At 33.5% G+C, this 23640-nt stretch overlaps 1 protein-coding gene across 10 annotated transcripts in view; it reads left to right on the top strand.

Moving 5' to 3' along the window:
* Positions 1-23640, top strand: part of FBXW7 (F-box and WD repeat domain containing 7) — a 220775-nt gene that overhangs the window by 142866 nt on the left and 54269 nt on the right. Inside the window, exon 1 of one of the 10 annotated variants that reach the window (XM_035022901.1) lies at positions 13676-15024. The exons of the other annotated variants lie outside the window; for them this stretch is intronic. Coding sequence (XP_034878792.1) covers positions 14878-15024 — 147 coding nt within the window. The 5' untranslated portion in view covers positions 13676-14877. Of the gene's footprint in view, positions 1-13675; positions 15025-23640 lie in introns of those variants that run through there. 10 annotated transcript variants of the gene reach the window in all.

Raw genomic sequence — 23640 nt, forward strand, 5'->3', positions numbered from 1 at the left:
ATGAGTTTAGTGATGAAACACTGAGCTTGAATTCTGATCTTTTTGTTCAGGTAATGAAATTAGCTATTCATAGCATAATCTACTTGGCAAATGTTATGTGGTCAAGAGTGTAAAACAAGTAAAAAAAGAAATCAGTATCTGGTTATGGTGAGAGATACCTGAACTGCTTCTTCCTTGAGAAGGAGAAATATTAGATGCTATTGATGAAGACATTAAAGTATTGTCTTTTTAACATGTATCTGGAGAAAACATTGCCTTACTAGTTAAAATTTGGTTCAGTTTAGCAGTTATGATTACACCAAAAGAACTGCCATTTTCCTTCTAAGATGTACCAAATTTAATACTAACTTTTATGGGAGTGGGAGGGAGGAAGTTGTTGCATTTAACATTGCTATGCTAGATACCTACATCCACTGTAAGGGCATTTCATTTCTAAAAGGTTAATGCAGGAGGGGCAAGTACAGAATTGAGTGTATGTGGTATTTTACAAAGGTAAAAGATCACTTTGATTCCCTCAAAAGTCAGAAGGTTTGGGAAAATCAGGTTAGTATGAGTACTAGAAACACTTCTAGAATATCATTCACCTGTATTAAAACTAGTTTCCATCAGTGACTCCTTGACCATACTGAAATGATTTTCAACCAGAAAACTTTCTTAAGCTCACTTCCCCATATCATAGTTTATAGGAGACACAAATTTGAGAGATAATAAGAGTCAGAAAAGTAATTTAAATCAACTTAATTGACTAAACATAAGACCCAGGGATCCAGAGCATCTCTAAAGGGGGTTACTTTGGAAATTGCAATCTTGATACTGCCATGTTTTCCAATTTCTGAAAAGTCCCTGGAATTCTGGAATTTTTCAATTTTTTGTATGTTGGTGTCCAAGTTTTTCAGAAGCATTTCTGTAGGCTGGTTTGACGTATGAACCAGCCATTTTCATTAGACATGATATAAAGAAGAAGAGTGTGCTGTTCATCACTCATTGCATAATTAAAATGGTTTGCATCCAGTGCAGATCCATTAAGGGCATGGAGTTGTTTGGAGTAAAAGTGTAGCATTTACATCGTACATTAATGCCTTAATTAGTGACCAAAGGACTTTTTTCTTTATGAATTTAATATACTGGTTTTAGGTGTTAAACTGCCAAATGAATTGGCCTCATTTCAAAGAAATGTGTATCCTAACTTCCACAAGGAATTTGAGGTGGCCTATATATAGGAGAAACACATAGAATAAAATGATCAAATGTACATGAAAATCAGTACCAGGGAAAATACTGGAGTAGACTATGAAGACAAAGCCAGGAGAAAAGATAGGAATGAATTATGATGAGATGGAGTAAGCTGTTGATAGGATGCAGGTTGACCACTCATAGGGGACTATACCAGTATTCTTCAAAGTGTGACCCTAGACTAGATGTGTCAGAAACATCTGGAGTGCTTATTAACAATGTAAGTTGCTGGGTTACTTTTCAGAACTACTTAACCAAATCACTAGGGTTGGAATGGGCATTTTTAATAAAATCCCACATGATTCTAATGTAGATTAAAGTTTGCAAATCATTGGCCAATTACTTTGTCTCTCTGTTTCCTTGTGGTAAAATTAAGAGGAGAATATTCTGAGTCCTCAGGAAGAGAAAACATGTCAGACAGACAGACATACACACACACACACACACACACGGAGACACACCCTTTTCCTAATATTAAATAAAGGGAATTTCTCACATGGGGCTTCACGAGTGACTGAATAGACTGTGCCCTCAGTAACATATCTGTAACAAATGCAAATACTTATGAATAGCAGTAAGTAGAGACTATGATCTCTGTAGTCAGACTGAAGTTTTCAAATATTAGCTCTGTTACTTCATGGCAATTTGACCTTGGGCAAACTGTTAACATGTCTTGATGTTAAGGATGGTATTAGTATCATCAATAAAAAGTGTTACTGAGAGGATTCAATGAGAATATCTGTAAAGTACTTAGAAAAGTGACTGATAGTCCTTAATAAAATTTGTTATTTTTTTCTAAGATTTATTATCGAGATGTTATAAGATTATACTAAAACTAGCTTAACTAACTATTCCAGGATACATAATGTGCTGTGCAAAAATATCTTTAGATCCAGAGGTACCTACTCTCTTAGGTTGAAACTATTCCACTGATTTTTGTCTAAAACACTGTGACTTTTACCATAGAGTTCAGCTGTTTGATAGCGTAAATTTTGCCACTGCTAACCATGCAGTGCTTTCGCATTCTGACAGTTGTTTTTTTCCTTCGAATTGTTATTAATGCTAAACCTAGAAGGAATTTGAAAAAGAACCTAAAGTAAATTTTGGTAGTGTTGGGGCCTCATCTGAAAATGTTCAGGAGAGAGGGAAATGCTAGTTCTATAATAATACATGGGTGCTCTTGGACTGAATAGCTGGAACTAGAATAAATACAAGGGAAGATTCTCTTTAGTGCTTCTATAGCAATCCTAGAATTACTGCTTAATACTACAGGAATACTTAAATTTCTCACAGTTAAGAGATGATTATAAACAAATGGAAGCAGTCATTATGAATGGAAGAAGAGTCAGGTTGAAATTATCTCTATTTAGGATGCATTTTAGGGAACACATTTTGTAAAATGTTGGCTTCGCTACTAGCTGTATCTGATACAGAATGCTAACTTGATTCCTCCTAGTAGTAAGAATCGTTGTCAGGGTAGCATCTTGCATGTAAACTTTAACTTCTAATTATGTAAAATGTAAATAGAAGAATGATAATTGTTTTCATAGATCACCAGCGCTAAAAATAATGTGTAGGATTTTTTTTGTGTGTTTTTTTTCATAAAAAGATTTACTTAGGTTAAATGTACCATGTCCTTCTGTTCATTTGGTCTTTGCTGATGCTCTTATTAAAAGTAGCTTCTCTGCTTTAGAAATAACTATTGCTTTTAGAGGCTGCTTTACTTCCAAAGTGAAAATGCTTTAATTTTCTGGTTTTGGTTGGTCTTAATTGGAAATTTGTGGTTATGGAAATAAGATGCAAATGAGGAATGAAGTACGAAGGAAGTACTTGGGAATTTGGGAAGTAAGTGCCAAGAGTTATTCATTTGCTTAGCTACTATATGTCTACATTATAAATTTAGTTTTCAAGAATGAATTCTTTGTACTTTATAGCTGCCATCTGTCTTAGGGTCTAATGAGTGAAAAATTTAAATATGCTGAGGTACATCTGTAATGTTTATCACTTAACAGTTTCAGTTCTCAGGTTTATTTCTTATTACTCTTTCACTTTATTAACTGGTATAGAAAAGAAGATTAAAATTTTAAGAGAGAGTCATTATTGTATATCATTTAGATATCAGTAATCTTATATTTAATTTTTGTGCTTTTTCACTCCATAACAGAGATTGCAGACTGGTATCTTATATGGTATTTTTGTAACACAGTTGAGTTTGTTGCCAGTATTTAAAAATCTGGAGAGTTCCCATAAAAATATTGACTTTTTTCTTTGGCAAATGTGTAGTATCTGGCTTTACTTGTCTCATGTGCTTACAAAATAACAATCTTTTGTACCTTTTAAATGGGCTTTCCAGATCTTAAACCTGACCTGTTACCTTCATTATCCCTGCCTCCTTCTCTAGTCATTTGAGTTTGCTTGGAAAGACAAGCATGATTATAGGAAATCCAAAAATAAGTTGAGTTTTCCTTTATTAGTCGCATATCAAACTAGTTTAGATATAAATTCACATCAGCATCATATGTAACAGTTCATCAAGTTTATTATTTAAACAGCCAGAGACTTAACATCTCATTTCAAATGGATATCCTCAAGGTGAGAATTTGTCTCCAAAACTTTTGCCACCCCAAAAACCCAAATTTTCATACTGGATCTCCTGTTATCTTTTCCATTCTTACTAAGTTTTGAAGTTTATGCTCTCCTTAGGATGACCATTTATCATATCACAGAAGTAAACCAGTGTTCTTAGAGCTCCTTGTCTTGTAAGATGTTTCAAGATGTTTCAGTTATCTAACCAGTCACTGCAAAGCTTTATAGATTATAACAAATAAGTATTTTATTATTTTTCATTGTTATTGTAGGTTATGAATTTAGGGGCTCACTAGGGCATTGCTAATTCAGGGTTTCAGTCAGATGGTGGCAATAGAAATAGCAGGGCTTTAGGACAGCTGGGGGCTGGCCAAGAATCTTTTTCTCTTCATGTAGTCTCAGGATTTCTACATACATGGTCTTTTTACCTGGGCTAGTTTGAGTTTCTTCACAGCATGATGGCCTCAGGCCAATCAGACTACTTAAAACAGGGCTACCACGTCAGTATTTCCGTAAGTAAGGTAAAAGCTGAATCTCCTTTTTATGACCTATCCTAGGAAGTCACATAATATAACTTACACATTCTTTTTTGTTTGAAACGGATTCCACTTGTCAATGGAAGGAGTATCAGAGTACATTGTAAGAAGAGCATATAAGATGGGGGATAGTGCTGTGACCATTTTTGAAAAACACAGAAGGTCATGATGTCTTTGCTCTTACAACTCTTCCTTTTTTTCTTTTTACTTGGACTTCATAAAATTCAGGCTCATTAAAATCGATTCCATATATAATATACGGGTCTTACAGAATACTGTATTTCTGTTATCTAGAACTCAGTTATCTGGCAAACTTACATACTTGAAACATATATAATAAAAAGTAAATCTCCAAACAACTAGATTAGAAAGTAACACAGCTAAGTTAGGCTTAACTTATAGAATAGAATATATGTTCTAATACAAAGCATGAATTTAGGAATTAGACATCCTAGGGTAAAAATCTCAACTTTACTACCTCACAGCTCTGTTGCCTGGAGCAATTTTTAAAACCCTTTGGAACCTCAATTTCCTTGTCTGTAAAATGTAGGATAATGATACCTCCAGTCTTTTCATGATATTTCAGTAAAATAAAACATGATCTACTAGTAACTGTGTCAGTGTTTAATCCTTCTGCCATATCACTGTACCAATCTGAAGTAATGCATCGGTTTTTCTAAGTCCTAGAGCTGCAAACTTCTTTTACATCTCCTACTGGTCTCTGATAGTTAGTCTCCTAGCATCCCTGGACTTCCTGCTTCCATCCTGAGATCTTTCTGTTTCAGACATACTCAAGAATTCAGGTAATGAGTTTTATTTTTAATCTTTCTTAATAACCAGTTAGTTTCTTGTTTACTGGGAAGGATGAAAACTTGAACTATCAGTTTAATTTAAACTTCAGCTATAAAATTAATGTTGATGTTTACTAGTGTATTTTTTTGAATGTGTAATTTTGATCATGTAAAAGGCCAGGGGTATCAACTGTCAGCCCATGCAAGAATGAAACCCTATATGCCTTTTCTAGAGCTTTAATTCTAAAAGTATTTGCTCTGCTTAATGAATAATTCCCTGCTTAAATTTGATGCTGAAGTAAATATTGATAAATGAGTATCAGTGAATAATTTATCAATATTCAGTGAATATTGATAAATCTCACATGTTCTCATAGCATGTTACTGAGAATTATATAAGTGAAGTTGTGGAACGATGTTCATTTCACTCAAAATAATTGTTTTTTATTTATAATTGTGTCAAAACTCAACAGTGTAGTAAACATAAGTATCTTCCCCCATTTTACTTTTTGTCAACATTGTCAAATGTCTTACATTTCCATAGGTTCAGCTTTTTATTTTTCATAGGATAAGTTCCTATAATGTGTTAAACCATCAATTTGGTGAACTTCCTGCATTGTAACTCAGTTTAATTTTTTTTAAACTGTATTGAAAAACCATGTGCATGACATTATTATTATCATCATTATTATTAGAAGACTTTTTAGTATTATGTCCTTATTTGTAACTCCTTAGCTCACATTTAGAATTTTTATAGGAGAAATAAATGATCGATAAGTAATACTGACTTTAACTGAAAGGTTAATGAGCCTTTAATGCTTAAGCTTGTTTATAAAAGTAACTTAAATGATGGACCTTAAAAAACTAATATAAAGCAAGTTTTTGTCTTTCTTACACCTAATTTTATTTTGAGGATTGTGGAAAATTAAGTTGCTTTAAATCCTTACTCTTTCATCACATAGGCTTTTGCATGACTGAAATACCTGTAATTACTGGGTAATTTTTGTCATAGTTGACTTCAAGGTATAACTATAATAATCACCAACTAAATTCTTGGTGAGCAGCTGTGTAAGACCAGTTTAACAGCTGGGGTTAACTCAACACAGACTGTAAGAGTTAAACTTAATCATGAGGCAAGGTATGTTAAAGTCATTAAGGACTTCATACTGGGCATTTCTGAAATACTTAAAAAATTCAATCCAGTAGTTGGATTTTTGTTTTATCTCAAATATTTCTTTAAATATTTAATGAAAGAATGAGAAGTATCATTTTAATATAACAGAGTTCTAAGACACAAATATGGGAGTAAAATCCAAAGTTTACTCATTAAAAAAAAAATCAAATATATTCTGATGTCACTGTTTAGGCCACGATGGTAAGTAGGAAAGAAAAAATATATACAAATTATTATGGCATAATATGGAATCAGAAAAATCCCGAGATTATTTTTCTTGAATTTCTTCTTGAATCATTTAAAAAAATAATTTTTGCCTGAAACTTTTTTCCAATGAAAGGATTTTCTTATTGTTATATAACACTAATATATATTTACAGCAAAGGGATACATGTCTATTTTTAGAAGGTATACACAAATGAATTAAAGTAGCGAATTTTTTTAAGATATATTTTATAAAACTGTAATTAATACTATTCACCAAAGTATAATAAAGGAAGCCTCACCAAATTGACAGTCCAACACTATTGCAAGAAGGCTCTATACTTGGTACTATTGGAACTGGAATATACTCTTAAAGCTGCAAGGGACTTCATTCTCAGTCATCTATCTAGTCCAGTCTCCTCATTCTAGAAATCTGAAATCTGAGACAAGAGACTTATTTAGGGACACTGGTTAGCGGTGGAGCTGAAACTAGAACTTAAAATTCACCCAGTATTTTACGTATGCTGATAAATTCACCTGGAGTACGAACTCCAGGTAATTTGCTGAGAGTGGATTGAGGCCACAGTTTAGTCAAGACTAATTTAGTTGTAAATAAATTTAGTTGTAAATAAGTTAATTAATAATTGGGATTTTTGGGTCATGAAATTTCTAGTGTACCATGGGGTAGTTTTGTCATCATTTTGAAGGACTTGTTTGGTTGGTTTTTCTGTATCTCAGTTTTTATAACTTTATTTTTAGCCAATTATTTAGAAATAACTGGAAGTAGAATTCAGAAACAACCTAAATGTCCAGCAGTTAGACCATGGCTATATAAATCAAAGCAGTTACATCACTTTATGTAACCTGCTATTGTAGCATTTTTACTTTGACAGTGTAAAAATATATACATTGACATTTATACATAATGCTTTTATTTTGCAAATGTCCGATCACCAGGTCACATTTTATAACACTTGTATAAACTGTATGTGCTATTTCAGAACCCAAGCTAATTTCTCTTAAGTACTAAAGGGCTGCCCCTGGTGCCCAGATAAAAAAATTAGCAGTCTCCCTTTATCCATGGAGGAGATACGTTCCGATCCAAGACCCCGCATGGATGCCTGACACCCTGGAGAGTACTGAACCCTATAAATAGTATGTTTTTTCCCTATATATACATCCTTTGATAAAGTTTAATTCATAAATTAGGCGCAGTAAGAGATTACCAACAATAATAATAAAATAGAACAATTATAACAGTATACCGTAATCAAAGTTATGTGAATATGGTGTCTCAAAATATCTTATTGTACTTTACTCACCCTTCTTGTGATGATGTGCGAAGATAAAAAAGCCTGCACAATGAGATGAAGTGAGGTGAATGACGTAGGCACTGTGATGGAGCATTAGGTACTATTGACCTGGCGATACGTCAGGGTCATCTGCTTCATCAGTTGACCATGCTTAACTGAAATGGTGGATAAAGAAGGGACTACTTACTGTACAGTAATATGTTGTGACTTGTTAAATGTATATATGAATATAATACCTCATGTACATTATAGTTGGAAGCTGTAATCTTTCTTAGTGAACACTTTGAGTATTTAAATGTCTTTTAGAGGGGTGTCTGGGTGGCTCAGTTAGTTAAACGTCCGACTTGATTTTGGGTCAGGTGGTGGTTTCAGGGTTGTGAGGTCAGCCCAGCGTGAAGCCTGCTTAAGATTCTCTCCTTTTCCCTGTGCCCCTACCCCCCCAAAGTAAATATCTTTTAGAACTTTTTAAAGAATCATTTTTAATCATTTTGAATGTTTTTAATAAAATGTTTCTATTCATTTGATCTACACCTTTTATGAATAATAACATTTTAAAAGCAATGCTGTATATTTATATTTTTCTTTCTTACTAAGTCTGATGGTATTTTTGTTTCTACAGTTGAAGTAACAATCTTGTTTGGAATTTTTTTTTTTTTTTACAGTTTTAAATAATACAGGCTTGACCATTCATTTATCATTAAGCCAAGCAACTTAATTTCTTGGTTTATCATTCTTTTCCTCTGTTTAAATTGCTCTATCTTTGTACATGGATTGCTTAGACTAGGAAGATCTTTAATACTCTGGTATCTAAGGTGTTAGGAAAGATGGAAAAGAATGAGAAACAGAGAATAATCTATTTTTTTTCTTTTCTTGAGCTTATTTTATTGTATGAATGCAGTAGATAATACATATAACATGCAAAATATGTGTTAATCGACTGCTGATGTTCTCAGTAAGGCTTCCAGTTAAGAGTGGGCTAGCAGTAGTTAGGATTTGGGGGAGTCAAAAGTTATACATGGATTTTCAACTGCAAGGGAAGGGCATCGGCACTCCTAACCCCCACATTATTTAAGGGTCAGCTGTGGTTTGCTAGGGCTCCTGCAGCAAAAGACCACAGACTGGGTGGCTTAGAACAATAGAAATGTATTCTCTCCCAGTTCTAGAGATGAAAAGAGAAATCAGATGTGGCCAAGCCGGCTCTGAAACCTATAGGGGGGGAATCCTTCCCTGTCTCTTCTATTTTTATTATGCATCCCTGAATAAAAATATACTTTATAATATCGAATTCTTGTCTCAAAAGGATATTGATTCTGATTTATTTCACTTTAGTAGTGGTATAATTTTAAGCATCTGGAATTTTTTTTGTTACTACCGAAGAAAAGTCAAGTCACTTGTTTGCTTAAATTCATAGAAGTAGTGAATAATAATGACATAATGAATAATAATGACATAGGCTGATATTCTCCCTGTCAGAAGTGTTTGCTATGAGACTTTGAAAGCTTACAGTACTTTAAAATCTATAAATCATAAAATCTATAAAATCATTCATACTTGTAGGTAAACTTATCTTCCAAGTGAGTTATTTCGAAGGAATCAAGAGTAGGTTTATGAAAATGGAAAATCTTTATGCTACTTATATGCTGTGGCCTTTGGCTGAGAGCAGTTAAATTCTAGCTTTCTGTATAATAATGAATGAAAGAAAAGGTAGAAATCCAGAATATACAGCTGTAAATCTTTTTGTCATCATAAGAGAATTGGAATGTATGGGACTATAATATGTTTTAGAAATACCAAATTGGAGATATTTTGGTGCATTAGCATTTATCTATTAGATGATTATCTATAGATGATTATCTATAATCATCTTTGACTAGTACAAACTTTTAGAAGAAAGAAAATCAGAAAGTGGTTAGTGGGCAAAATAACCTTATAGAGATCTTCTCTTTACCACAAGTTTCCTAATGTTGAATTGTTGGATGGATAGTCAATGACATCTGGAATCTTAAAAGACACTACAGTTAAGATATTACTAATTAATTTTTAGGTAAAATTTTGACAGAATTATGGGAGCCTTTATAAAACTTATAGATGATTGTATCTTAAAATATTTTAAAGTTATTACAGATGGATTTTAGAATCTCTGCTCGCTTTCCCAGTGACTTTTAAAATTCATGTATCTCACAGAGCTGTATGTGATTTTTGATCCTAATGTAACAGCAGCAGCAACAGTAGTTGTGGTGGTGGTGGTGGTGGTGGTGGTGGTCGTAGTAAGGGCAGCTAAGACTTTTGAACACTTACTAGATGTGAAGCATTATTCTGTGTGCTTCACTTGTATTAACTAATTTAATACTCATAAAAACCCTGTGAGAAGGTTTTGTATAGATGAAACTGAGGCATAGAGGCATTAATTTAGGTCATACTACAAATAAGTAGTAGAACCAGGCTTTGGACTAAGGCAGTTTGGTTCTAGCATTGATGCTCCTACCTACTTAAATTACACTGCATTAATATTTGTTGGTGTCGTCTTAAAAGGATCTTGTCTGTTTTACAGAGTTGCAGCTTGGGAAAGGGGGTTAATAATTAAGAGTATCTTAACTGTTTTTAAAAATATGATTGAGTCTGGGGCGTCTGGGTGGCTCAGTCGGTTAAGCGACTGCCTTCGGCTCAGGTCATGATCCTGGAGTCCCGGGGTCGAGTCCCGCATCGGGCTCCCCGCTCGGCGGGGGGTCTGCTTTTCCCTCTGACCCTATCCCCTCTCATGCTGTTTCTCTCTCTCTCTCTCTCTCTCAAATAAATAAATAAAAAATCTTTAAAAAAATATGATTGAGTCTAAGACTTTATTTTTTCTTGAGCACATGGAACTAGGTGCATTTTAAAGTTAACAATTAGGGTTCTTCTATGCATTGTCTATGATTTCCCTCATTGACTGGGGTTCTCTTTTGTATTTGAAATTTGGTGTTTTGATTGTTTTCATGCTGATTGAGAACATTGCTTTAGAAGTACTGTTAACTTAAATCCTCCAAAATGATGAAACTGGGTAGTACAAACTTTTGGAAATTAGTAGTCACTTTGCTCAGTCACTAGTAATGTCTCTTTTTTATAGAATACAGTGTGGTAGACACATAATCAGATTTAGTGTTTGGTTTGCAAGAGTTGCAATGCTCTGTACTATCCAGTTGAGGGCAGCTATTTACTGATTAAAAAAAAAAATGAGTTGAATTAGAATGTCACTATGTGTTCACCAGCAGTTGGTTATCTACAAATAAGCCCTAGTTTTTTACTCCTATTATTATCATAAATAATTTATTGAAAATGAAAAACTAATTCTACTTCATAATATTTTATGCTCTCTTATAAGCAGGGGAAAGGACATTTTAGTTTTAATTTTCTCAGTCCAAATTTTGTTTTAGTCCCAAATCTTTTTTTTTCCCTCCTTAGGATCAGACTCCAGGTTGATTGGAGAGCTTCATATCTTACTCATCTTTAAACTGTCTGCATGTAAATACATGTAACTATAAAGCTCTCTGAGGGCTTTAAAATATAAAATTATAATTTTCAGTATGTTCTCTCTATTACTGGATTAAGTGAAAGTTAAGTTTGGAGTTGATCTGTTTCATTTATTTTTCTGTGCAGAATGAATATGTTAAACTTGTGGAATGTAGTATGTTCTTCTAATTTTTCTGCATTGAAATAACACATAGTTTAAATTATATCTTCTTTGTGGTTTAGGGGAAGGAATTTTGAAGGTTTAATTAACTGATTTCAAAGATATCACTGAGAATTTTTTTGAGAATAAAGAATGTCAGTCTACATAAAACTATATGTAATATTAACGAAGTAAATACTAATAGTTACTTGGAGGGGGGCATTCCATGTGAGCTACTGCAACAAAGGGATTTTTCTAATAAGGAGTAAAGATACAATATGATTTGAGATTATGTTATACTGAAAAAAAAAGTGTTAAGAAATAAAGTGAGCATCAGAAGAGATGCTGAGACTGGAATGAGGCAGGAGACGTTCACCTTCCCCCCCCCCTTTAGTGGGGCTGTATACATGGTTATCTTAGATAACAGTCTCACCTTTTTTTTTTTTATAAATATCAAATTAAAGATTTCAAGCACACTCTCTTCTTTCCCTAGATCTTTGTTGTGTGTTTGTTTTGTTTTTTGGTGTTTATGGTTCCTAATTGTTTACTTTTTTATTAAAATAATTTTTTATTGTGGTTAAATATCCATAGCATAAAATTTATCATTTTAACTGTATCTAAGTCTACAGTTCAGTGGCTTTAAATACATTCATGATGTTGTGCAACCATCACCACTATCCATCTTTAGAACATTTTCATCTTTTCCAACTAGACTCTTATATCCATTAAACACTAACTTTCTAGTCCTTTCTTCCAGTTCTGCTGGCACCCACCATTCTAGTTTCTGTCTCCACGAATTTAACTACGCTAGGGACCTCATGAAAGTGGGATCATACAGCATTCGTCCTTTTTTGACTGACTTATTTCACTTAACCATTGTTTCTTCAGGGTTCATCCATGTTGTAGCAAGTGTCAGAATTTCCTTCCTTTTTAAGGCTAAATAGTATTCTGTTGTATGTATATGCCACGTTTTGTTTGCCCATTCATCTGTCAGTGGTTACTTGGGTTGCTTCCATCTCTTGGCTATTGTGAGTATGTTGCTATGAGCATGGATGTATGAATATCTGTTTGAATCCCTGCTTTCAGTTTTTTGGGGGAATTGTATGCCCCAAAGTGGAATTGCTGGATCATGTGGTAATTTTTTGAAGAACCGCCGTACTGTTTTCCACAGTAGCTACCTACATTTTACTTTCCCACCAGCGATGCACAAGTGTTCCAATTTTTCCACATCCTTGCTAACACTTGTTATTGTGTGTGTGTATTTGTGTGTGTGTTTGTTTTATTTTTATTTTATTTTTTTGTTTTGTTTTTAAATAATAGCCATCCTAATGGGTGTGCATTGGTGTTTCATTCTGGTTTTGATTTGTAGTTCCTTAATGATTAGTGATATTGAGCATCTTGACATGAGCTTATTGGTCATTTATATATTTTCTTTAGAGAAATTTGGTTGTTTACTTTTGTGTAATTAAAAATGTCACCTCTGATAATGATTTTGCTTTTTTTTTTTTTTAAGTGGCTTGAACTCACAACCTTGAGATCAAGACTTAAGCTGAGACACTTAACCGACTGAGCCACCCAGGCACCCCAATAGTTTTGCATTTTTAACTACATTTTAAATTATGGCATAAAAGGAAAGTGTACTTCAGTAAAGTAGCATCTTGATGGGACTGGGAGTATTTCTAGTATATGAATTGGCTTCCCAGTAGCCCACTTTAGTAAGATCTTTCCAAAGTCAAGAAAGAAATCACTCATTTCTGACATTCTCCTTTCTCATTCTCTCCATATCACATTCTAAGTTCCCCTTATAGAGATCAATAAAAGCTATTGGAAGGAGCGATAAGTGAGATGACTGGCTTTTGGAAGAGGACAATAGAATGGAAGGAGAGAACAAACTAGTTAACCAAGCATTGTGAACAGACGGTTCACATCCATTACTTACCATCTATCAAAACTACTCTCTGTTAATTCTTACACCGAGCTTTTTTTCTTTTCTTTTTCTTTTTTTTTTCTTTTTTTTAAAGATTTTATTTATTTATTTGACAGAGAGAGACACAGCAAGAGAGGGAACACAAGCAGGGGGAGCGGGAGAGGGAGAAGCAAGCCTCCCGCCGAGCAGGGAGCCCGATGCGGGGCTCGATGCGGGGCTCGATCCCAGGACCCTGGGATCACGACCTGAGCCGAAGGCAGACGCTTAACGACTGAGCCACCCAGGCGCCCCACCGAGCTTTTTTTCTTACCATCTTCATAACAGTCTAGTTTATGGGCTTGAATATGAAGTGTGGTATTAATTAACATTGGCATAAGTGCTTGATTTAGGAAAATATTTGAGGTAATGCTGGAAAGATTAGTTTGGAGCCACTCCGAGGAGAGTCTTATCTCCACATTTTATCTTAGGCATTTGGGGACCATTGAAAGTTTTTGAGGAGTGGATTGTACACCATATTCTCTCTGTGCGTTTTAGGAAGATATTTCTGATCCTGGTATGTTGGAGAAATTAGGCACTAAGGATTTACGATGAACTGGTTACTAATTATTTTACTATAATTGTTTCCCATCACAGGCTACATTTATAAAGACTTGGGCTTTTAAAAAAATATATCTTTAATCACATGACTTATACTTTCAAGTGGCATCACTGAGTTTTTGAGACTTACAGAGATTGAACTGACATTTGCAAACAGCTAAAATGTCTACTGATAAGATTAATGTGAAGTACATATGAGTAGCTTTAGAGCGAGAGAGTCAACTAAATGGCTTAGTGTGATATAGAGAATGGTATGTATGGAAAAGGAAGAGAGCATGCTTAAGACAAACAGTTGAAAATGTAGTGCTCATTCTGAATATATCTGAGAACAAACGGGTGTATATATTTTTTGAGCATGCATAAATGCTGTCCTTAAATTTGAAGCACATTCCTAAAATATTAATGCTGATACTCGGGTAAGGAGGAGTCAGGATATTCGAGAGAAAATACAGTGTTTATTGTTTTGGATTTTTGTAAAGGAAACATTGCCTTCCCTTTCTAGGGAATACCTGTGCTAGTTGTTGGAGAAGTTTCAGAGAGACCCTACAGCATTGCCCTGCGTTGGCTGTATTCACATTACTGACTTTGTACGGGAGGTTCACCAGCTGTTTGACTGGCAGGAGCAGGAGCTTTCACTTCAGTAGTTTGTAATTCCTGGCTATTCTAGGATAGTTTGCACTTCACCAAGCCTCAGACAGGTCAGGACATTTGGTAGGAGAAGGTTGAAAGACAAAAGCAGCAGGCCTTGGGTTCTCAGCCTTTTTTTGTTTTATTAATTAGAAAGTTATATTTTAATTTGGTGCTTGGAATTTTTAGTAATGTGCCCGTATTACATGTAGAAAGTATTCATCAACCAAGAGGAGTTTTAAAATGTCAAAACCAGGAAAAGCTACTTTAAACCATGGCTTGGTTCCTGTTGATCTTAAAAGTGCAAAAGAGCCTCTGCCACATCAAACTGTGATGAAGATATTTAGCATTAGCATCATTGCCCAAGGCCTCCCCTTTTGTCGAAGACGGGTAAGTCTTGCATTTGAAAAATAGGAATATTTTTTTAAATGAAGTACTTCTGTTTCCTTTAGTAAAGAAATGCTTTGGATTTCGATTGATATTTATAAACAAAATTATCAGTGCGTTATGTAGCCAGATAAAACTTACATAAGTGGTAGTTCTAATAGTATGATAAGCCTAGAGGGCAAGGTTACCCAATCCACCTTTTTTCCCTCTCTCATTTATTTTTCATGATATTAGAATCCTTTAAATTTATTTAAAATTGGTAAATGTAAAAACCGTGTTTTAAAATATGTTGGCAAATACTACAACCCCAAATTTGTAGTTTTTTATTTTGTGGGAAAGGCAGGAAGCTGGTGGTATTCTTCCTATGTACGTGGGAACTGCAACATTTAGCTCTTTTAAAGAATATTCCAAGTTCCCTAGATTTATCTGGCCCTTAGAGCTGTATTATTTTAAATTACTATTTCATTAATTCAAACTTAATGTAATAGGGACTTGACTTTTTGCTGTTATATAAAATAAAAATAGCATGCTATTGTGTGGCAGTTACGATAGAGTTTATATATAGACAATCCTGAACTAACAAACATTTTGTAGAACTTGAGCTAACATATAATCAAGTTATGATCTGTTGGATGTTTTTCAGGATGACATTCTCCTCTCCCTCACCAGATTCTGACCCTGTTAATATTAGCAGTTTTATTGTATTTTTTTAGTTAATTTGGTATTGCTAGTCTGAGTCATTAACTAGAGTGATATGTTTTTAGGTCTAAAATATGTTTTTGATCTTGAACACATTAAACCAAAAATCTCCACAAAAACCTGATATTAAATGGGTATTTGCATGTAACAATGCTATTAATGTTTTAGTTCCCTTAAAAAAAAAACAAAACAAAACACTAAAGGGGAAATAGTCTACTAACCAAGTAGATCAACACACAACACCTGAAAAGTATTTTTTCTCCTTAATGAAAAGAATCTTTTATTTGCTGGGACTTAACCTTTGTAGAAATATGTTTTCTAATTATCTTAGTTCCTTTTGAGTAGTTTCCACTTCTACTCCAAACAAGTGGTAGCCATGTTGAAAAACATTTGAGTGAGGTTTAAATAAAAGTTTCAACATTGAACATGGAATACAAATATCTCCATCAGCCTTATTTTCTTCTTTACTATGTTGTCAGAAAGTGTTTATTTTGTCCTCTTTCACTTTGTCACTTTTATAATTTCTGAATGAAGTCACTGTTCTGATTTAAGCATTTACACAGAAACCTCTAATGGCTTTAAAGTCATTAATAAACTAATTTATTATTTTAACACCTCTTTAAAAGAAAATACCAACACAAGTAAATTTTTAAACTGAGGAAAAGAAGTGTGGGTTTTTTAAATCAAAGGATTTAAGATATTAACAATCAAGATAATCTTGTTCTTTGTTGAATATTTCTAATAAATTCTTAGGGACAATATATGGTAGTTTACTTCATTATGTCACAATGTATGTTTTCTACCTTTATTTTCTAACATGTACATGAAATTTAAAGGCTCAGGAGCAGATCCTATAAGAAAAATTAATAGAGAACTTCAAGGCTTTCCCTGAGGCTTTCCTAGGGTCACTATGCAGCTTGACTTTTGTAGGTTACTATGTTATGTTAATTTATAGCCTTGCATTTGTAATAACAGAAGAGAACTAAATTCGAAAAATAAAATTCATACAAGAAAGTTTTTTGGGAAGATAGATAAAAAACACATTCAGTTTTAGACTGCCTGCCTGCCAGTAACTTACTATTGCATAACTCATTGACTCTGAGTACTAGAATTTTTAGAGGGATTGCATAATTATATCCCCTCCTTTCATGACTGGTTAATTTAGATAGTTTTTAATTGGTTTGCATGTTCTTTGTTATTTAATTTATTAACTTTCCTTTGGTAAATTGATAATAAACATTTTTAAAATATTATTTTTCTTTATCAAAGATTTAAGGAAGACTTTTGGTATGATATGTAATTAATCATATTTTGCGTGTAACATCCAGTATATCTCTTACACTGGGTATATTTTGCTTTCAAAGAGATTGTTCTACACTGACAAAGTACACAAAGCAGATAGAGTTCTGTATTTTGTAGGCCATTTTTTTTCTTCTAAGTAGTGAGCTAATGTGCACTAGTGACCTCTTATAAGACTGTAGCAGTCTTGACCTATTAAAATTTGAAAAACATGATGTTGTCCCTCCATCCCTCATAGATGTTGATCCATTTAATGTTTGCACAATAAAATTTCAAAAATTGTGAAAGATCCTTTAGTTGCTATAACTACAACTTCAATTTATATTTCTTGAAATGTTTTCAGAAAATTTATTTACCTACTATTAATATTAATTATAATATTAATATTATTAATATTACAATATTGGTACTGGTAGTCGAATTCATTATTATATAAATTATTCTGGTCTCTCATCAGAGGTACGTTGGACTTAATAATAACAACGGTAAAGAAATAGCAATCTAACTTTTAACCAGTTACTATAAATCAAAGTATTTTTAGTATTAAGGTCCTCATTATTTATTTACATTGTTAAAAATGTAGAATCACGGGGCGCCTAGGTGACTCAGTCGGTTAAGCGTCCAACTCTTGATTTCGGCTCAGATCATGATCTCAGGGTTGTGGGATTGAGGCCCTGTGGGGCTCCACACTCTGGGATTTTCTTTCTCCCTCTGCCCCTCCCCTGGTTGCTCACACTCATTATGCACTCACTCACTCAATAAATAAATAAATAAAATCTTAAAAAATGTAGAATCCTGGGTTCCCCTCTTTTGGATAGTCTTATGTTAGAGATCTGGATTAAGGTTCAGGGATCTATCTATATTTTTAAAAGTCCTATAGGTAATTGAATTAGGAAAATTTGAGAGTACTAGTTGAGTATGTAACTTTTTATTCTAAAAGAACTGATTGTCCTTTAGAGGAAGAGAAATTTTACAGGAAAAACTTATTTAATCTATAAAATCACTGGAAATTTTCAATTTTCTTTGAAATTGGAATGCCCAGTTATGGTAATACTATATTTCTTAAATCCTAAGGTACATTATTTTTTCACATTTTAAATATATTTAAGAAAAACTTAAAATGTGAAAAAATGTGCCTTAGATACATTTTGATGAAATTTTATAGCTTATCTGGCAGCATTTTTTTCTTTTTAGTGATAAGAGAAATAACATCTTACAACTAATAGTAGTAAGAAAATGTACTTCAGTGCTTAAATCTCATTTCTTACCTCATTTTGTTTGGGAGATTTTTAAGCATTTATAATATTCTTGTAAAGTTACTCTTCATTGTTATTGTTTTGGTAGAAATTTCCAAGTGACATGCAAATGACAATGGTTTATATAAGGCTTTTAAAATATTTGACTGTGCTGGCTTATAGACAACATATTGTTTTGAGAGTGCCGTATACATTCCTGGGCTTGAACCATGTGCTGATTGTGTCGCATAAGCATTGGCAATACAGCTAAGAGAGTGGTGGAGAACTGCTGGGGGGGTAGTGGGGGTTGTGAGGTGGGGTCAGTATGGGACAAGGACTTATTCTCCTGAGAAACAAGAGCTCAAGCAATAATGAAATATATGACTGGGATTTCTGATACTTGAAAACAGTTTTGTAGGAATTATGTTCCATATCAAGTTCTATTCAAAATACCACATTTAAAATAATTTTTCTTTAAAGTGAAAGTAGAAATAAAATTAAAATAGAGTATTTGTGTCATTTGAGAAAATGTTAATATCACTCCTGTGTATTGTTATCATTGCAGGTTACCTTAAGTCAAACTCTTTCTGCAAAGGGCCAGTAAATACTTTAGGCTTGGTGGACCCTATAGTCGCTGTTAGAACTATTCATCTCTGCCACTGGAGCACCAAAGCAGCTTAGACAGTACTTAAATGGATGGGTGAATGGACAGGACTGTGTTTTAATAAATCTTTACTTACAAAAGAGTGAAATCTAGGTTTGTATGATTATAATGATACTATAGTAATTCTTGTGCATGTATCTCTTTGCTTATATATAAGTTTCAGCTCATGGTAAATTTTTAGAATGAGATTGTTAGTTAAAGCCATAAGTCTCACATTTCCTTTAAAACCATCATCCTCTCTTCTTAATTCTTTTGTAGTTATGTAGAAAAGTCTTTGTGTGGCTAACTGCTTGAATTTTAGCATACTGCTTATTCTCTTGTTAATATACAGTATTAGTATAATAAAGCTATTAATAATTGCTATCTTTCTAAAAGAACCCACTGTATATTCTAGGCACTGTTTTAGCTGTTTTGTATATTTTAACCCACATAATGCTTGAATGACTTAAGTGTTAAGTACTTTAAATTAGGTATTCTCTCCATTCAGTAGACTAGAAGATGGAGGCTCAAACCAGCGACTCTTCCGTTTTCTTGGTAAATAGTAAAGCTGACATTTAGCTGCAGAGTTCACTAATGCTGCAGCTAACAGCAGTAGCCATTCTCTTTATACAGTTTGTTCTCATGTGAACTAACACTTTTCAACGACTATTAATATTTTGGAGGGAAGCCTGGGAGCCTATCATTGTTGACATTGTTTCTGTGAGAAAATAGATTCAAAGATTAAAACAAGTAACTTACAAATAACTTTTGATAGCATAGAGCATTTATAAATACAGGGTTTTTGCTGTAATCTCTTTGAAGATGTTTCACTTATAAAGTTATCCTACAGATTATGCAGTAATTATAGTAATAAAAAACTGGAAATGTTTGAACAGTATGCATGTTTGTTGTTTTTGTAAGCTGAGGGATGATACCTGTTAAAGAAAAAATTATTCATGACACTTGTTAAAACGGCAAGATAGACTTTATTCAGGGGTACTGTGGTGATATGGGGATAGGGACTACTACAAAGGGGTTTTGTAGTAGGGGAGGGATATTGGGCTCAACTCCAAATACAGTAAATAAAAGTGAGAATTTATAGCCAAGGAACAGTTGGGAGGGGGTCAGTGGGTAGAAAATTACTAAGAGGAAACATCGGTAGGGGGGATTCTGGCTAAACCACTTTAACCAAGGTGGTCAGACATCACGTGGAGGATGATAGAGGATGAGGAACCCAGCAGTTATGGAAGGTGGTCAGATACCAAGATCGGGGGATTGTGCTTAAACTGAGTAGGATTCTTGCTCTTGACAACATGCCCAAGGACAGGGCCTAGTTGAAAAAGAGCTCAGCGGAGCCCATCTAGAGTTTGGTCAAGAAGAGAATCTTTGTGATACCTCAGGGTCTGTATTTGGCAGGCAACAGCTGAGAGCAGCTTGTCTGGACAGGTTAACCATCCTCAAACTGCAGTGCAGTATCATTCTCATCAGTTTGCTCAACCAGCACTTTTGACAATGAGGACAAAAATTTAAAACAGCATTGTACCTCTCTTAGCTTCAGTGCTGTTTTGAGTTTCAGTTTTTTCTTCATTGTTGAGTCATCAATGATACTAGACAAACCTATATTCTAAATTTTAGCCACATTCAGGCATAATCTAATTAGCTGTTTTTATATGTATAATACTCAGTTAATTTAAGCAGTTTATAATTTTAATCTGTTATGCTCCTTTCATAGACTATTGACCAGTCTATTAGGCCCTTTTCAGCAAAGGTCTGCCAGTTTTGTCAAAGAGTTGTATTACCTTTGTTTAAAAAGAAAACAACATGTCTAATTATTTACCCTACAGTAAGTTTCATTTGTGGAAAGATTTTGTATGTACCCCCAAAGTAGGCCATCATAAACTCTTTTGCTAAAGCCAATTTGTGAATTATTACCCTTTTGAATTTAATAATCTCCCAAATTCTCCAAATTGAATGGTGATAGAAGGAATTTTAATTTTCTTTCAGTAATTAATATCTTTTACTTCACTTTGCAGAAATAAGACATATTCAATATGTAAAATTTAGAAAAATATTTTCCTTTGCAATTTCCTAAAGTATCAGTAATTCCACTGCTCAAAAATAACCACAGTAACAACTTTAAATAATTACTTAGCAATATTGGTACTTTAATTCATTGTTAATATATTGTTAGTGGTTTCCCATAATTGTAGTTACTTAAAAATATATAATCTGCTAAATGAATGTTCCATAGTTTTCCTACTGTTGTTCATTTAGACAGTGACCTGCTTTGAACTTTTTTATACATGAATCTTAAACATCTCTATACACAGATTTCTAGAAGTAGAATTATTGGGTCAAGGAGTATGAACTTCTTTAGATTCTTGAAAAATACTGTTAAATTGTTTTCCAGAAAGTTTATACCAATTAAAAGGCAGCATGAGGGATTTCTATTGTTGTTTAAAGAGAAAGAAATCATATTCTAAGAAAATTTATTCCTATGTGATAAAGTTTTGTGGATTTTACTTAGTTAATACTATGTCATTGTATTTCTAATTATTCTAGGTTTTTTATCAGAGGGGATTTTTTTCCTTTTGAAAAAATAATGAGATAGGTTATACTTAGAGCTTCAGGAGAAAAATATGTAAATAGGTCAAGAAATTAGTTGTTGCTCATGTGATTCTATTTTTTATTCTTTCTGGAAAATATTTGTCATAGACCTGTCACCTATATTATCTTCAACTATAATTTTCTTCTCCTCCCATAGTTTTAAAACTATAATCTGTGTTTTTATCTAAACAGATGATCCACGTGTATAGTTTTATGATTTATTACATTTTTACTGCAAGTCTTAGGGTTATTTCAGTTTTTGCATCACCTTAGTTTATCCTTTTATATTTCTGAATTTTAGTGTGATATTTGCACAGTATAAATGACAGCCCCTTCCAAAGTATATTGCTATTAATAATATCTACAACAACAGTACTTCTCATACTAACAAGAGCAGCTGCCAGAAACTGGTCTATTTCTTAGAGCACTACTACTCAGTTTTACATTTCTGACATAGCTTTGCCCTTTGCCCCAATCCAGGTTTACCTTTTTTTTTTTTTTTTTTGATCTAGTCCAGCCGTGATTAATTCTTATTGAAAATAGTTGTAGCAAGTCTGCTCTTTTAAAATGTCTTGATGCCTGAAAGGCATGTCATGAAACTCAATATCCGTTTCATGGAACTCTTAGCCAATTAGAAATAGATGGATGTTTCCCCAACATACAGAAATTTGAAACCTTTAAAAAGCCAACATCCTCCATCTCTCCCCCAGACTGGTCTGTTCCAAGTGTCCACCACTTACATTTGTGCCTCTTTCTTTCTAGGTCCTTCCCATGACCTCACAGTCTAGCTTCCTTCTCTGGTTGTCCTGGCACTGATTGCATCCACCGTTGTCCTCATCCATTAGTAGAACATATTGTAATTGTTGCCATTACCTTTGGCCCTTAGGCAAATATGTACTGCCCGGTGATGTTATTCCATATAGTTATCTTGTCTCCTCAATTAGGCTATAAACTCTTAGAGTTCAGAAATTATCTTTAATGTCTTTTTTATGCTCCTAGTGATATGCAGAAGAAAGTTAGTATAAATATTCTTATGACTAATTCATTGAAGTATGTGTTAAACTTGGAAGATTCTGAAGGAGTTTTTGTACTGTTAAGAATATGGCATGTTTTTTGTTTACTAAATGTTTTTAAATGACTGTGCAGCTGTGATTTTGAATATTTCATTTTCTAAATTTAAATAAACTCAGATACAGTTTGACACTTAATTTTAAAAGTAATTACTACTTACCAATTTTGAAAACGAAGGAGAAACAAACATAGGGTAAAGTCATTTTGATGATACTTTTGAGATTCTACAGTAGCCAAAAAATGTCAGAAAAGCTGAAATAAAGGAAAAAAAATTACAATACTTTGGAGAGAAGAAAGAACAGGGTGGTGATATGAGCAAGTTTGGAGGGAGATTTTAATAGGGTACCTGATTTTTTTTTTTTTTTTTTTTTTGAGTAAACTAAAATGTGACTTCCTTCAATTATTTTCTTTACACACGTATTCCATTGGAACTGGGGAACAATTGGCATTTTCAACTGATCTGATATGGTTTATTGTCACTACTTATTTTATCAGTAAAGGGATTAGTTACCACATATCAGACCATTCTATTTTAAATCCTATCAGTCCTTTTCTTCTTAAGAATGTTTCATGTGTCATGCATAAACTTGAGTAAACAAAGTATAAATTACAAATTTTCTTGCTGTCCTATTCTCTGTACTGTGCAGGATACTAGCTATAAATAAAAAGGTGATGATTCTTCATCCCCTGTACCTTTGGATATACAAAAGTGAAAAATCACGATCCTTTATGCATCATAGACAGTCTAGTGGTAAAAACCATAAACAAACCTTTATAGTACAAAGCTATAATTTTGCTTAAATGCCCTCATGTATAAAGTACTGTGGGAGCATGAGAGGGTCACCCAAGTCTCAAAGCAAACGACTCAGGAAAGGCTCCACAGTAACTTTGAATTAAAACATGAAGGATATTTGCTAAGCAGAGGATCAGAGAAGTGATGGACAGAAGGAACTTGTATTATTGCTTGCGCTCACATCTCGGCTTTTCATGTTATTTATACTGCTGCAAATTACTTGCTTATATCTTTTTTTTTTTTAAGATTTCATTTATTTATTCATGAGAGAC

This window comes from Mirounga leonina, unplaced genomic scaffold (assembly GCF_011800145.1).
Source record: "Mirounga leonina isolate KUSES-001 unplaced genomic scaffold, KU_Mleo_1.0 Mir_176, whole genome shotgun sequence".
Classification (NCBI taxonomy): Eukaryota; Metazoa; Chordata; class Mammalia; order Carnivora; family Phocidae; genus Mirounga; species Mirounga leonina.